Here is a 16,863-nt window from a genome sequence, read left to right as displayed (position 1 = left end):
AGAGGGTAGGAAGGGGAAGAAGAAGAGTAGGGGATAGGTAAGGGAAGAAGGAAGGGGAAGAAGAGGGAAGGACGGAAGAGGTAAGGAGAGGAGGGTGGAAGGGAGAGGAAGAGAAGGAGAGAGGGTAGGAAGAGGAAGAGTAGGAGTAGGGGAGAGGTAAGGGAAGAAGGAAGGGGAAGAAGAGGGAAGGAAGGAAGAGGTAAGGAGAGGAGGGTGGAAGGGAGAGGAAGAGAAGGAGAGAGGGTAGGAAGGGGAAGAGGAGTAGGAATAGGGGAGAGGTAAGGGAAGAAGGAAGGGGAAGGAGAGGAGGGAAGGGAGAGAAAGAGGAGAGGGTAGGAAGAGTAGGAGTAGGGGAGAGGTAAGGGAAGGAAGAGGAAGGAGAGGAGGAAGGAAGAAAGTAGAGAAGGGAGGGAGAGAAAAGAAAGGGAAAATAAGGTGGTGTCAAAAAAGGCAGATGGGATGGTAAATAAAGCAACCCAAACTGTATATTAACTGTACCTTTTAAATAAAACAAGAAATGTATCAGAATGACAAATGTAAAGAGGAAGAATAACTGTGTGAATGTATACTTATAATTGTATGTAAGAGAATAAAAAATAAAAAAAAACTTTAGAAAAAAGATACAGGGCAATATTGGTAGCTCAGGGTGGAGAGGAGGGGTCCTTGGTGCTCTCTAAACTTGGTGGATTTCTTGCAGACAATTGTAGGGAGTTAAAACCCTCCTAGAAAATGAAGTATTTTTGGAAATATTAAAAAAAGCAGAATATGTCCCCTAAAAAGAGAAGTAGACACTCAGAGAGGCAGAAACACTACGCCCCACTTTTGTCAATGGGCCATTAAGGCCTGAGCCAGAGAAAGGAAACAGACTCACTCTTAGTAGCTCCCCCACCTCTGTCAATGGGCCATTAAGGCCTGAGCCAGCCTGTTCTACATAACCATGATCGACCCCATCTCATTGCCCTTCATTGCACCCCCCCCCCCACCAAGCTTCAACCAAACTTAGCACACAACTTACAAAGCTAGCTAAGACACACCCACACCTGCCCCTGGGAGTCTGACGACCAATCAGAATACATTTCTTACACAGGAACAGGAAACAGGAGAGGTGGGGCATAAAACCCAGGGACTCTCAGGTTCTCTGCCCTTTTCTGTCCAGGAGCTCAAGCCATGTGATCCTGACCACCATCAAACCATCTTTCCAAGCAGCCTCCATGTTTCCAGTGTCTTTTTCAGTTCCACTTGGAACTGAACCCAGAGGGAGATTTCTTCCAACACATTTCTTTACCCAAATGGCTAGTTCAAAATCAGAATAGAGCTGGAAGGGACCTTGGAGGTCTTCTAGTCCACCCCGCTGCTCAAGCAGGAGACCCTCTACCATTCCAGACAAGTGACTACCCAGTGTCTTCTTAAAAACCTCCAGTGATGGAGCACAACTTCTGGTGGCAAGCTGTTCCACTGGTTAATTGACCTCCCTGTTAGGAAGTTTCTCCGTAAGTCCAGGTTGCTTCTTTCCTTGATTAGTTTCCATCCGTTGCTTCTTGTCCTGCCTTCTGGTGCTTTAGAAAATTAAGTTGACCCACTTTTCTTTGAGGCAGCCCCACAAATACAGAAATACCGCTATTGTGTCCTTCTTTTCTCTAGACTGGCCAAACCTAAATTCTGCCACCGTTCTTCATATGTTTTAGTCTCCAAGTCTTTAATCATCTTAGTTGCTGTTCTTTGACACTTTTTCCAAAGCCTCAACATCTTTTTGGGAAAGTAGTGACCCCCCCAAAAAAAGATAGAGATATTGTCTTCAGGTGCTTTGGAGAATAGTTTGACTCCTTCTTCTCTGTGGCAGCCTCTCAAATTATTGGAAGACTGCTATCATGTCCCTCCTAGTCCTTCTTTTCATTAAACTAGACGTACCCAATTCCTGCAACGTTCATTATACAGTTTAGCTTCCAGTCCCGTAATCCCCTTTGTTGCTCTTCTCTGCACTCTTTCTAGAGTCTCAACACCCTTTTTATATTGTGGTGACCAAAACTGGACGCAGTATTCCAAGTGGGGTCTTCGGAAGGAGCGAAGACTTGCCACTCTTCAAAAATGTATGAAAGGGGTGGAATTTCTCAGGAATTCCATAAAACAGCCCCTACAACAAACTGGCTGTTTATACCACGAAGATGACCGATTTGGAATATGAAAAGGCAGTCATGAAATGAGCATGTGTTGGTTTCCCCTCAGCTCCCTCCCACACGTTCCGGGGGTCACTCCTTTGAAGCAAGCAATCACTAATTTTAAAAATGACAGCAGGGAAAATGAAATTAACTAGTATTCAGAGAAGCAGGTGGACTTCACACCGAAGCTCAGTTGGAAGCCGAGAGATAGATGATAGATAGATAGATAGATGATAGATAGATAGATAGATAGATAGATAGATAGATAGATAGATAGATAGATGATAGATAGATAGATAGATGATAGATAGATAGAATGCATGGACAGACAGACAGACAGATAACAGATACATAGTTAGACAGACGAATAGAGATAGATAGATGATAGATAGATAGATGATAGATAGATAGATAGATAGATAGATAGATAGATAGATAGATAGATAGATGATAGATAGATGATAGATAGATAGATGATAGATAGATAGATGATAGATAGATAGATAGATAGATAGATAGATAGATAGATAGATGATAGATAGATAGATAGATAGATAGATAGATAGATAGATAGATAGATAGATAGATACGTATTTGAGTTACAACCCCTGGTATGCCCAAATATGGGAGGGAGCTCTATTACTCCCCCTTTCTGTCATACAGCCCAGGTTCAAGTCCCAGTAAGGGTATGGCTAGCTGATGAGAGCTAAATAGCTTGAAATAGATCTATACTAGTCTCCCTTTATTTATTTATCAGCACAAATACAACATAAATAGATACATACATACATACAGTTTGTGTGTGTATATACAAGAGAGGAGGGGAGAGGGAGGGGGAGAGAGGGAGAGAGATAAAGAGACACGCAGGCAGGGACTGGCCCCAAGTCCCTCAGCTGGCTTTGATGCCTAGGGCAGGACTAGAACTCAGTGTCGCCTGGTGATTGGCCCAAAGTCACTCAGCCGGCTTTCATGCCTGAGGTGGGACTAGAATTCACAGCCTCCTGATGATTGATCCAAAGTCAGCAGGCTGCCTTTTACAGCTAATGTGAGACTAGAACTCACCATCTCCTCGTGATGGGTCCATAAGGGAGGGGAGGAGAGAGAATGGAAGGGGAGAGGAGAGGAGAGAAGGAGAATAGGGAGAAGAGAGGAGAGAGAAAGAGAGGAGAGGAAAATGGAAGGAGAGAGGAGAGAAGAGAAGGAGAGGGAGATGGAAGGAAGAAGAATGGAAGGAGAGAGAAGAGAAGAGAAGAGATGGAAGGAAGAAGAATGGAAGGAAAGAGGAGAAGCAAAAGAGGCATTATGTTGGGCTCTTGAAATGGAGCTTCCACCTGCCACGCAGTCTACCTGTAGCTTCTGCCTTGCAGTGCGCAAGTCCTTCTCCAGAAAGGGGAGTACGGAAACCCCAGAGTTGCCTGCAGCTCCGTTGAGCTAATTTGTTTTGATGATTTTGCCACCATAAGTCTTTTGACGGCTAATTAAATTAATCTGTGCAGCGCCCAGACATCACTTGAAATACTCCTTGGGGCGTGTTTTTTTTTTCCTTCTTCTCTTTTTCTTTCTCCCGAATTCCCTCTCTGGCTCTTTGAAAGTATCAGAAGTAAACAACGACGTGCCCATTTTTTCCTCCCCAAATACTAGCCCTGTTCAGTGGACATCCCATAATAATTTCCCTGGCTTGCGACTTTGGGATTGATCCCGCTGGAGGAGACTTTGGCATCTGAGTTTGATTGCATCATTTCTTGAGAAGACAAGGAAAGTATTGGCTCATAGAGTCCTAGGGCTGGAAGGGGCCTTGGAGGTCATCTAGTCCAGCCCCCTGCCGGCTGGGTGTCTTTAGTCATGAAATCACCCGGAGTTGTGAGTTCCAGTCTCGTCTTGGGCGTGAAAGCCAGCCTGGATGATTTTAAACTAACCGCCAGACAGTTGTTCAGCAAATTAGTCCTCAACTTACAACGGTTTGTTTAGTGACTGTTCAAAGTTACAACAGCACTGAAAAACGTGACATGACCATTTTTCATCCCTCCCTCCCTGTGTACGGCAATGGCCACCTGCACAGTGGCAGGTAGGACAGCACTCCAGAGGGTCAGCGTCATTGCCCAGAGGATCAATGGTTGCCCCCTCCCCTCTTTGGAAGAGCTTTATGCTGCCTTAAGAAAGTTCAAAACATCCTTAAAGATCCATCTCATCCTGGGCACTCTTTTTTAAAAAACTATTACCACCTGGCAGCCAGTACAGGACAATAAAAAGAAGGACAAATAGGCTGAAAAACGGCTTCTATCCCACAGCAGTAACTATATTGAATTCTACGGTATAGTGCAATATTAATGCAGTATCAGGGGTTTTCCATTCAATTGTGTAGAATGTCAAGGATGCGTGCTTGTGTTTTATTTTTACAGTTATAATGTAGATGGCATTTAATTTTGTTGTACAAGGTGCAATGACAATGAAGTTAAATTAACTTCCTTCCTTCCTTCCTTCCTTCCTTCCTTCCTTCCTTCCTTCCTTCCTTCTCCCTCCTTCCCTCCCTCCCACCCCCCACCCCCCCAGTGGAAAGGTGAATAAAAACAAAGGCTTTTGGGGAAAGAGGAGGAACAGGAGAAGGAAAGAAGGAAGGAAGTTGTTTAAATAAGACGACAAGATTCATTCACCAGCTTGGCACACGCAAGGCGGCCTCTTTAATATTCCGCAGTGAAATTAGACAGCCGATCCAACGTAGGCCGCCGGCGTTGACATGTGTTTTATACTGACAGTTAATTAGATGTTGTCTACAGCAATCATAGGCTCTCATTTCTAATACGCGTGGAGAAATTTGAAGGATGGGAGAATCTCCGGTCCCCCTCCCACTGATTTCTTCTCTCCCCCCACCTCCCCGCCCCTCAAAATGGAATATTTGGCATAATTAGCAAGGAACATGTGAAGTGTTAACTCTGACAAATAATGGAGGCTCGTCTTTGCATGCCAACCAGTGAGAGCCCTTTTAATCAGACCTTTTATCCGGGGCAACAAAAGACACAGCAACGTTAACAAGAACGATGTCACACCCACACTCCCTGCCCGTCCAGACCTTCGGCCAGGGTTTATTGTCCCCGTGTGACTCCTGAGCTTTAAAAATTATTTAAACGTTGAAGGAATTCCACTGCCTTGAGAGGTGTTGAGAATGAATTGTGCGGCAAAAGTCATTACGGAAAGTCATCAGTGTCAGGGTTCCAAATAGCATCCAAAAGTAAATCAGAGTCCGAGGCAAAGGATTCCTCAAAGTTCCAATTTATGAAGAGAGACACGTTGGCACATCTGGGAAAACTTGAATCTGAAAGCTTCCCGGTTTTCCCCACCCAGTTGAAAGTTCAAGATCTTGCCCCCCACACCCACAAGTCCATCCCATGGTCCAATCTCCCACTGCCATGCTGGCAGTTCCACCCATCCAGTTACGGTCAGGTGCAGATGTGCAGAGAAGAAAGGATGACCTTGGCTTCCTAGAAAGAATTTTGTTATGGCTACCTAGCATCTCACTCTGTACAATCCCCCCTCCCACTTTCCCACAATGGAAAATGCACAGCAGAATAATAGAAAGTGTGGCAGACATATGAATTTTGAGCTCGTGAGCATGGAGGTGCTGCAACCATCATAAGGGTGAAAAACAGACGTAAGTCACTTCTTCTAGTGCCATTATAGCAATGAACGGTCACTAAACTAATAGTTATGACGTTAAAGACTACATGTAATGGATTCAACACACTTCTGCAGAAGGGAATAGTTGTAGCTGAGAGTTGAATTGTGGGGCCCTTGGTGCTCTCTTAGATTGCTAGTTTTCTTGTAGACGTTTCATGACCCAACTAAGTACCATCATCAGTGGTAGAAGAGAGGGGAGTTGGAGGAGGAGAAGGGGAGCAGGTGGAGGACTGTGAAGTTCTTGGTGCTCTCTGATCTCCTCCCCCCTTTCTTCTTCTTCTTCTTCTTCTTCTTCTTCTTCTTCTTCTTCTTCTTCTTCTTCTTCTTCTTCTTCTTCTTCTTCTTCTTCTTCTTCTTCTTCTTCTTCTCCTCCTCCTCCTCCTCCTCTTCCTCTTCCTCTTCCTCTTCCTCTTCCTCTTCTTCTCCCCTTCCTCATCTTCTTCTCCTTCTCCCCCTCCTCCTTCCCTTCCTTCTCCTCCTCTTCTCTTACCACTTCTCCTCCTCCTCCTCCTCCTCCTCCTCCTCCTCCTCCTCCTCCTCCTCCTCCTCCTCCTAATCCTGGCAGACTCACAAAGACAATAGGCATAAAGAGGCTGGCATCACGAAGCCCATCCATATGGCACCCAGAAGCCTTGGGAACCTGCTCAATAGCGCAGCATATGCCAGTCCCCAGCCACTGCCAGGCGGAGAAGAACTGAGCTATATCGGATCAGACCAACCGGCTCATTTCATCCTGCTCACTTCTTGTCCGGCCTGATGCTTCTGGGGCAGCCTGTAAGCTGCGGGGGGGGGGGGGGTGCTTGGAGGTGGGGGGGGGGCTGTCATATAGACCTCTTCTTTGTGGCCTTCATAAGGGGATCTTCAGATGCTGGAAATCTGTATTGCTAGAATCACTGGGACCAATAGAGGAGAATATTTGCAGCTCAGGGTTCAGCTGTGGATTGTGTGGTTCTCTCTCAGCTTGGCGGTTTTCTTGCAGACGTTTCATGACCCAACTAGGTAACACGTCAGTGCTAGAAGGGAGTGGGATTTTTAGGGGGGAGGAGGACTGAGGGGTCCTTGATGCTCTCTGAGCCTGTCTGTTTTCCTGCAGACATTTCATGACCCAACTAGGGAACATCATCAATGTTAGAAGGGAGTGGGGTTTGTGGAGTGGAGGAGGGTTCTCGGTGCCCCCTGACCTTGATGGTTTTCCTGCAGACATTTAATTCCCACGCTAGACAACATCATCAGTGTTTCAGATTTGCAACAGGTTGTCCAAGTTGTGTCCCATATAGAGTGACTTCATAATTCAGGATTTTGCCCAGTATATTTTCGCTTTGGATTACCTCTTGAAACCCAAACTCTCCTTCATCGCAAGCAGGAGCTGCTCGAAAGCTTGGTCTGAAATGGTATAGAGCAGGGGGTTGGACTAGAAGACCTCCAAGGTTCCTTCCAGCTCTGTTATTCTGTTTATACCATCACGATCCATGACTAAGGGAACCAGGTACGATTGTCTAAAGAACGAAGAGAAGGACCAGGGATAATATGATAGCAGTTTCCCAATATTTGAGGGGCTACACAAGGAAGAGGGTGGGGGAGGTCAACCTATTGTCCAAAGCCCCTGAAGGCAGGACAAGAAGCAACGGATGGAAACTGATCAAGGAGAGAAGCAACCTAGAATTAAGACATTTCCTGATAGAAGAATTAATCAGTGGAACTCCTTGCCTCCAGAAGTTGTGAATGCTCCAACATTGGAGATTTTAAAGAAGAGATTGAACAACCATTTGTCTGAAATGGTATGGGGTCTCTTGCTTGAGCAGGGGGTTGGACTAGAGGACCTCCAAAGTCCCTTCCAACTCTGTCATTTTGTTTATTCTGCTCCCCATTGTGGTTGTGAAGTTGTTAAGGATTGTCTGTACAACAGTGCCGTCCTTCCCTTGCCTGTCCCCACTGATTTTCCTCTGTAGGCTTACGGTGGCTTTCGTATGTTAGCCCCACCATCCGTGTTTTCGCGTGATTCCCCACACCTAAGCGTGGCAGGAGCCCTTCAGCCTCAGCCCCAAGCCTCACAAAGGACCCCTAATGCTTCAACGACTTCATCGGATCCCTTGATCAGCCCGTAAACGCGATTTGTGCCCTGTCGAAAGCCCTTCTCTTTGCATTTAAATAAAATGCTCCCCTTTCTTCTCCTCCTCCGAATTTATCCCCCGTTCTGGGTCGCTTTTGAGACCGGTAAGTAGATTTGTTACGGCGTTAATTACGATTTCATGGCAAGAGCAGAGCTTGGTCTGAGGGCTTTTCAGAACCCCGACGCCACCTACGGAAACGAGAAATTTGCAGACAAACTCCCGCTAAAGTCTGTTGCTCTTTTCGGCGAGCGGGAAATAATTAGAATTAAGAAGCTCAATCCTATAGCTGCCCGTCTCTGTCAATGGAGTTCATGCATCGCCGGGCTTTGTCAATGGGAAAATTAGCCGGAGAGTTACTATTTTCAAGTTATTGTTTTTGTGCTTCCTGATGTGCATAGGTGTGTGTGTGTGTGTGTGTGTGTGTTGGTAAAGAGGGGCACAGATAGTCCTCAACTTACAACTGCCCACGGGGGAGAATTACAATGCTGATCCGGCTCTCGAAAAAAATCCAGTTTGACATCCCTGTTGTAGATCATCTAGTCCAAATTGTAGGCTCAATTGTGGTCGTTAAGTCGAGGACTCCCTGGATGATCCCAGGCGACCCCGTCGCATACCTTTTCAAGTTTGTTTTGCAAACAACTTTGTCTTTCTTTTGTAGAAGTGAACTTGGCCTCTGGGGAAAGAGAGAAATTTCATCTGCATGGTGGGCTTTCCCTTCCCACCACCCCCAGCCCAGCCCCCAGCCCACTTTTCCTACAGAATCAGGCCCGAACTACATGGCACCCTTCGCGTTTTCCATCTGGAGCACCGGCTGCTCTCTTCATATACGTTCAGCTTTCTTGCTTTCCGGCCTGTAATTAACACAGATTCTTTTGTGCTTCAAATGAGCTCATCGTAAAAAGTTAAGATGCTGGGGCACATTATTAAGAATTGTGGGTGGGCGTTTGGGTGGGGGTGGGGGCAGGAGATGTGATTTGTGGTTGCGGAGAAGGTCAGGTCTCTTGAGATGCCCTTGGGAAAAGCATGCGCTGAAACTCTTCGGAAGGGATGAATCGCGTTGACTTGACTTAACGACCATATTTGGTTGTCCTTGATTTAAGACTGGAATCTTAACTGTTTCTGAGTTAAGGGAGTCCATGCCCTCTGCGCAAAGTTTGTTGCTAGGGTTCTTAAGTGAATCCCAGACGTTGTTAAGTGATTCATGCAGTCGTTAAGTGAATAGCTGGATAGCTTCCCCTCCCTGTCAGATGACGACCGGGAAGATCACAAAAGCTCACATTTCTGTTGCTAAGTGAGACAGTGGTTAAGTAAGTTTTGCCCCATTTTGCAACCTTTTGTGCCACGGTTGTCAAATGAATAAGCGCAGTCGTTAAGTGAGTCACACAGTTGTTAAGTGAAGCTGGCATCCCATTTGCTTGGCTTGTCAGACAGTCGCAAAAGGTGACTTTCCCCTGGACTTATGCCTGGACCATAATAAGATAATAAAAAATAAAATAAGAAGAAGCAGGAGAAGGAGAGGAAGAGGAGGAGGAGGAGGAGGAGGAAGAAGGAGGAGGAGGAAGAGAAGTAGTAGTACCACTAGATTCATATAACCACCGGGTTACTCCTTTAAGAACCGCAGTGATTCACTTAACAAATGTGGCAAGAAAATTCGTCAGACGGGTCGAAACTACTCCCTGCACGTATTTCTCACTTAGCGACAGGGATTCCAGGCTCAACGGTGGTCGTACGTCGAGGACTCCCTGCCGTACGATCATCTGTTCTCCCCCCCCCCCCCCCCCCAGTTTTGAAGAAATCTCTAAGCTTCTCTGGTGGCCGTAATTGTTTCAGCAACGTGACGCCTCCCAAGGCTGCAATAAAATTTAACGATGAGGTTTTGCATCCAACTTTGCGCGAGAAATCATTTGTGTCGTCCTTGCTATCCGGCAGGCTCAGCTGTTCACCTTGGTGGGGTCCGCCCTCCCTCTTGAAAACGCAATATTGTTCGCCCCTTCGGAGTTGCCTTTCCCTGCCAGCTTAATAATGAGCTCGATGGCGGCTCAAATGGGACTTGGCTTTGATGCAGCCTCGCATGGAGCATTAACGTGGTTTCTTATGGTGTTGGAATGATGTCGGTTGTGACTCCTTTTATGTTCCTCTCCTGGGAATCTGATCCCTGCGCCTGTAAATGTGTTACACAGATTTCTTTGTTGTCAGGCGTCTGGTTAGACACAGCTCTGGAACAACGGAGTTAGGCCTCCCTGCGTTGAGTGCCAGATTGGTCTAGTAGTTAAGGCACCGGGCTAAAAAGCAGGAGACAGTGAGTTCTAGTCCCTGCGTAGGCAGGAGAGCAGGTTGGTGACTTTGGGCCAGTCACCAGAAGACTGTAAGGTCTAGTGCTGCCATAGTGATGAAAGCCACCTGGGTGACTTTGCGCCAGTCACCAGGAGACAGTGATTTCTAGTTCCACCTTAAATAGGAAAGCCAGCTCAGTGACTTTGCGCCAGTCACCAGGAGACGGGGAGTTCTAGTCCTGCCTTAGCCAGGAAATTCAGCTGGATGACTTTGAACCAATCACCAGGAGACAGGGAATTCTAGTCCTGCCTTAGCCATGAAATTCTGCTGGGTGACTTTGCGCCAGTCACCAGGAGACGGGAGTTCTAGTCCTTCCTTAGCCATGAAATTCTGCTGTGTGACTTTGCACCAGTCACCAGGCGACAGGGAGTTCTAGTCCTGCCTTAGCCATGAAATTCAGCTGGATGACATTGGGTCAGTCACCAGGAGATGATGAATTCTAGTCTTACCTTAGGCATGATCTCAGCTGAATAGCTTGGGCCAGTAACCAGGAGATGGTGAATTCTAGTTCTGCCTTTGGCAGGAAAGCTGGCTGGTGACTTTGGATTAAACACCAGGAGACGATGAATTCTAGTCTTACCTTAGGCATGACCTCAGATGAGTGGCTTGGGTCAATCACTAGGAGACGGTGAGTTCTAATCCCACCTTAGGCAAGAAAGCTGGCTGGATGACCTGGGGCCAGTCACTCTCTCTCCAACCAACTTCCCTCACAGGGTTGTTGTCATAGGAAAAATAAGAGGAGGGGAGTGTATTACGTTCGTTCACCGCCTTGAGATATTGTAAAAAAAAAAACCCCAACTTTTGATACAAATAAATCAATAAAATTTAGCTTAATAAGCTGTCAGTTATTGACAAACTTGAACATTGGGCACTAAATAATAAAATGAAATTCAAATGGTGAAAAAAGTAAGGTTCTACATTTAGGCAACAAAAACGGAATGCACAGGTACAGTATAGGTGGTACCTTGCTCAACAGTAGTAACTGTGAATCAGGGATCCTGGAGTCCTAGTGGACAACCATTTAAATAGGAGCCAGCCGTGTGCAGCAGCTGCCAAAAAAGCCAACACAGTCCTAGGCTGCATCAACAGAGGGATAGAATCAAGATCACGTGAAGGGTTAATACCACTTTATAAGGCCACACTTGGAATACGGCATTCAGTTCTGGTCGCCACGATGTAGAAAAGATGTGGAGACTCTAGAAAGAGTGCAGAGAAGAGCAACGAAGAGGATGAGGGGACTGGAGACTAAAACATATGAAGAATGGTTGCAGGAACTGGGTATGTTTAGTTTAATGAAAAGAAGGACTAGGGGAGACATGATAGCAGTCTTCCAAAATCTCAGGGGTTGCCACAAAGAAGAGGGAGTCAAACTATTCTCCAAAGCAGCAGAGGGTAGAACAAAAAGCAATGGGTGGAAACTAATCAAGGAGAGAAGCAACTTAGAACTGAGGAGAAATTTCCTGACAGTTAGAACAATTAATCAGTGGAACAGAAGTTGCCTCCAGAAGTTGTGAATGCCCCAACACTGGAAGTCTTTAAGAAGATGTTGGATTGCCATCTGTCTGAAACGGTATAGGGTTTCCTGCCTAGGCAGGGGGTTGGACTAGAAGATCTCCAAGGTCCCTTCCAACTCTACTATTGTATTGTATTGTATTATCAAAACAAACCAGCAACCTTCATTCTTCAGTCTGCGTTGTGTAGCATTGGTTTGAGCAGGGAGCTCAGCAGCAGAGATGGCATTCAGCCGGTTCGGACCGGTATGCTCGAACTTGCCCCACCCCCACCCCCCACCACAGCTCAATGCTGTTCTATTTAGGCACGTTTTCAAACCGTGTGCATGCATGCAAGCCACACGTGTGTCACACGGGACGGGTGAAAGCGAAGCAAGCGTGCGTTTATGTGCCCATTTGCGAAGCGGTAGGGAAAATAAGTGAATACCTCTCTTGCTCGGCAGGTGTGAGATGCCAATCTTAACCCTGTTTCTGTGTTGGACAGAGTGTCCGCACGGGTCTGAATTTTGCCCTCTGGACGTTTCCTGAGACCTAAACACCTGGTTGCATCGATTATTGAACCCCTAATCAGCTAATCAGTCAGTTGATTGATTGGTGAAAGGACTGGCGCCATCTGTCCGCTCTATTTAATGGAGTGTCTTCACATCCCAGATAGGAAATAATTGGATTGACAGACACACACACAGTCCCTCATAAGAGTGTTTGTTAACTGATTAGAGGAGGGGGATGCGGGGGGGGGGGTGAGCTGGCGGAGCAGCAGGGAAGGGAGTTGAAGGTGTTAATTGAGTTGATCCTATCATGTTTGACATTGGAGGCTTGCATGGACAACCGTGGAGATATTAACCATTTTGGATGCTCCTGAGACAACTGTTCTTTTGAAGGCAGCAGGAGAAGATAAAGCAGCACAGGGATTATTATTAGGTCAATCAGCAGGAGACGGGGAGTTCTAGTCCCACTTTAGGCATGGAAGCTGGCTGGGTGTCTTTGGACCAATTACTAGGAGATCGGGAGTTCTAGGCCCACCTTAGGCATGAAAGTTAGCTGGGTGACTGTGGGCCAATCACCAGGAGACAGTGAGTTCTAGGCTCACCTTAGCCATGAAAGCTGGCTGGGTGTCTTTGGGCCAATCACTGTTTCCCCGAAACAGTTTTTTCACTTTTTTCAGTGCCGTTGTAACTATGAACGGTCACTGAATGAACTGTCGTAAGTCAAGGAGTGCCTGTATACAACAGGTGGTTTGCCTTTTGAAGAAACTCTTGTGTGATCTTAAGCAGCCGAGTTTACTCACAATTCTCGTGACATAGAATTGCATTGCCATATTGTTCTCTAGGCTCCGTTTTATTTTTATGGGCTGTGATGTTTTATTGTTGTTAATAATAAGACTGTGAAAGGGGGGGAAATGTTCTTGTTAGACATTTGGGCTAAAAAGATAAACGGGTTCCCCCAACAGTTCTTGCCTTGATATCTAATCCTACGATCGCCAAATTAATTCTCCTGCAGTCTTTTCAAAACTCCTAGAAACGGTGTTCAGATTTTCTTGAGCCGTTCAGATTTTCTTGATCTTACGAAAACGTTTTTCGATTATGAAAAATGTTTTCCTAAGATCGCCAGGTCCTTCAACTCCCCCATTGCCAGCTAAGACTTTATTCTGACCCAGCTCCCCAAACACGATAAACTCTCTGTAATTAATCAACAACTCCTTTATTAGGACCGCCGGCAAAAAGGTTTCTCTCCCACCACAGCGGTGGCTCTTCCGTCCCGAAGACCGGCCCGTAGATTTCCACTGCTCTCCACTCCTCTACCCTCTGCACATCCATGCGTCAGGCACTGGACTCAGCTGTTCTTCCTCTTCTTCATCAGCCACCTCCAGACCTGGGGGCTGTTGACTCTCCATCTAAGGGCTGATTGACAGCCCAGGCTCCCCCCTCTCTCTATCTCCAGAGCTCAGGTGGAGCTTCACTAACATTGGTGGCTCTTCCGTCCCAAGGACCAGCCCATAGATTTCCACTGCCCTCCTCCCCTCTGCCTTCTGCGCATCTGCGCCTCAGGCATTAGACTCAGCTGTTCTTCCTCTTCCTCATCAGCCACCTCCAGACCTGGGGGCTGTTGACTCTCTAATTGACAGGGGGCTAATTGACAGGCCATGGCCCACCCCTCCCTCCCTCCCTCCCTCTGTCTCTCTGTCAGCTCCATTCCCTCTTCCCCCTTGGAGCTCCCAGGTTGCCTTGATGCTGACCCCGACCCACGCCTCCTCCTCCTCCTCTGATTCGGCTGCTGGAGGGGCCAATGGCCGACTGGCCACAGCAGCTTTTCAATGCATGCTTTGACTGTACAGAAGACAGGTTCAGATGGTTTTCTGCTGGATATGAACCATATTCAAAAAGTTTAGGTCATCCTCGACTTACAACCGTTCGTTTAGTGGCCGTTCAAAGTTACGGCCGCACTGAAAAAAGTTTCTTACGACCGTTTTTCTCAGTTACAACCATTGCAGCGTCCCCATCATCATGTGGTCAAGATTCAGGGTCCTTGGCAACTGGTTCACACTTACAACCGTTGCTTTGTCCCTGTGGCGACCTTCTGACCAGCAAAGTCAGTGGGGAAAGCCAGATTCACTTAACGACTGGGTTGCTCACTAATCCACTTCAGAGGGTCACAAAACGACACACACACCCCGGGACACTGCAGCCGTCGTAAATATGAGTCGGTTGCCAAACATCTGAATTTTGGGTATGCTGTAATAGGTGTGTGAAAAACGGTCCTCAGTCACTTTGTTCGATGCCTCCATAACTCTGTAACTCTGAGCGGTCACTAAATGAACTGTTATAAGTCGAGGACTACCTGCCTCGGGTTAAAATGGCAAAATTCACATGTTACTTAAATCATTTTCTGCTGTCGTCATGACGCATCTCCCTCTGGCTGTTTTTTTTACTGTATTTTTAGGTTTATTCAGGAGATCGAACACGCTTTGGGGTTCAGTCCCGCGAAGCAGTGTCCCCTCCGGGAATTCCTCACCATGTACATCAAGAACATCTTTCTGAGCCAAGTCCTGGGGGAGATCAACAAGGAAATCGAGGGCGTCACCAAAATCACCGACCCCCTGAAGGTTCTGGCCAATGCAGACACCATGAAAATGCTGGGGGTGCAAAGGCCTCTCTTGCAGGTAAGATGGAGGGGAGGGGGGGCAGGAACACTGTGGGAAAAGCCTTTCCAGGTAGTCCTCGAATTACAAACGTTCGCTTAAGGACCGTTCACATTTACAGCAGGCCACCCCCAAAGCTGCTTATGATCTGTTTTCGAAGTTACGATGGCTGCACAGTTGCACTCCATGGTCACATGTTCTTCTTTCTTTCTTTCTTTCTTTCTTTCTTTCTTTCTTTTTTTCTTTCTTTCTTTTTTTCTTTCTTTCTTTCTTTCTTTCTTTCTTTCTTTCTTCTATCTTTCTGTCTATCTTTCTGTCTATCCATCTGTCTGTCTCTCTGTTCGTCTATCATCTTTCTTTCTTTCTTTCTCTTTCTCTCTCTCTTTCTTTCTATCTATCTGTGTGTCTGTCTTTCTTTCTATCCCTCTGTCTGTCTCTCTGTTCGTCTATCATCTACCTTCCTTTCTCTCTCTCTTTTTAATCTATCTTTCTGTCTGTCTGTCTTTCTTTCTGTTTGTCATCTACCTTTCTTCCTTCCTTTTTTCTTTCTTTCTCTCTCTCTCTCTCTTTCTTTCTATCTCTCTGTCTGTCCGTCTCTGTCTTTCTGCCTGTCTGTATATCTTTCTTTCTGTCTATCTGTCTTTGTCTTTCTTTCTATCTCTTTCTGTCTGTCTCTGTCTTTCTTTCTATCTATCTTTCTGGCTGTCTGGCTGTCTATCATCTTCCTTCCTTCCTTCCTTTCTTTCTTTCTGTCTTTCTGTCTATCATCTACCTTTCTATCTATCTATCTATCTATCTATCTATCTATCTATCTATCTATCTCTTTCTTGGCACCGTTGTTAAGCGAATCACTGCCGTTGTTAAGTTAGTTCCACGGTCATTAAGATAATCTGGTTTCCCCGTTGACTTTTGCTTGTCGGACGTTTGCAAAAGGGGATCACATGACCCAGGGACATCAGTACATGCCAGTTTCCAAGCCTCTGAACTTTGATCACATGACCATGGGGATGCTGCAGCCGCCCTAAGGATGAAAAATGGTCCTCAGTTGCTTTTTTCAGTGCTGTTATAACTTGGAAGGTCACTAAATGAACTGTTGTAAGCCAGGGATTACCTGTACTTGTATCTTTTAAAAAAACGAGCTGAATTCTCCTTCATCATGCATATTTAAATGGCTTTTGTACTACCATTTTTCAGACATGGTTTTAGTTAGATTCCTATTTCTGGGCAATGCTTGATCTTGATGGATTCGTAACTGGCTGACCAACCACACTCAAAGTGTAGTCCTCAATGGAACTGCATCTACATGGAGGGAAGTATGCAGTGGAGTACCCCAAAGCTCTGTTTTAGGCCCAGTACTCTTCAACATCTTCATCAATGATTTGGAGGAGGGAATAAATGGGGAACTCATCAAATTTGCAGATGACACCAAGCTGGCAGGAATAGCCAACACTCCAGAAGATAGGCTAAAGATACAGAAGGATCTTGACAAATTTGAACATTGGGCACTAGCTAATAAAATGAAATTCAATGGTGAAAAGAGTAAGGTTCTACATTTAGGCAAGAAAAAAGAAATGCACAGGTACAGTATAGGTGATACCTTGCTCAATAGTAGTAACTGTGAAAGGGATCTTGGAGTCCTAGTGGACAACCATTTAAATAGGAGCCAGCCGTGTGCAGCAGCTGCCAAAAAAGCCAACACAGTTCTAGGCTGCATCAACAGAGGGATAGAATCAAGATCAGGTGAAGTGTTAATACCACTTTATAAGGCCTTGGTAAGGCCACACTTGGAATACTGCATTCAGTTTTGGTCTCCACGATGTAAAAAAGATGTGGAGACTCTAGAGTCTAGAAAGAGTGCAGAGAAGAGCAACAAAAAGGATTAGGGGACTGGAGGCTAAAACATATGAAGAACGGTTGCAGGAACTGGGTATGTTTAGCTT

General features: G+C 46.0%; 1 protein-coding gene across 1 annotated transcript in view; it reads left to right on the top strand.

The window, feature by feature from the left end:
• Positions 1–16,863, top strand: part of EXOC4 (exocyst complex component 4) — a 295,460-nt gene that overhangs the window by 226,098 nt on the left and 52,499 nt on the right. The window contains exon 11 of the mRNA XM_081957613.1: positions 14,725–14,944. Within this exon, the coding sequence (XP_081813739.1) occupies positions 14,725–14,944 (220 nt within the window). The remainder of the gene's footprint in view (positions 1–14,724; positions 14,945–16,863) is intronic.

This window comes from Natrix helvetica (assembly GCF_964273705.1).
Source record: "Natrix helvetica genome assembly, chromosome: 6".
Classification (NCBI taxonomy): domain Eukaryota; kingdom Metazoa; phylum Chordata; class Lepidosauria; order Squamata; family Natricidae; genus Natrix; species Natrix helvetica.
Note: the sequence above shows the minus strand (reverse complement) of the source record. Positions and strands in the feature narration are given on the sequence as shown.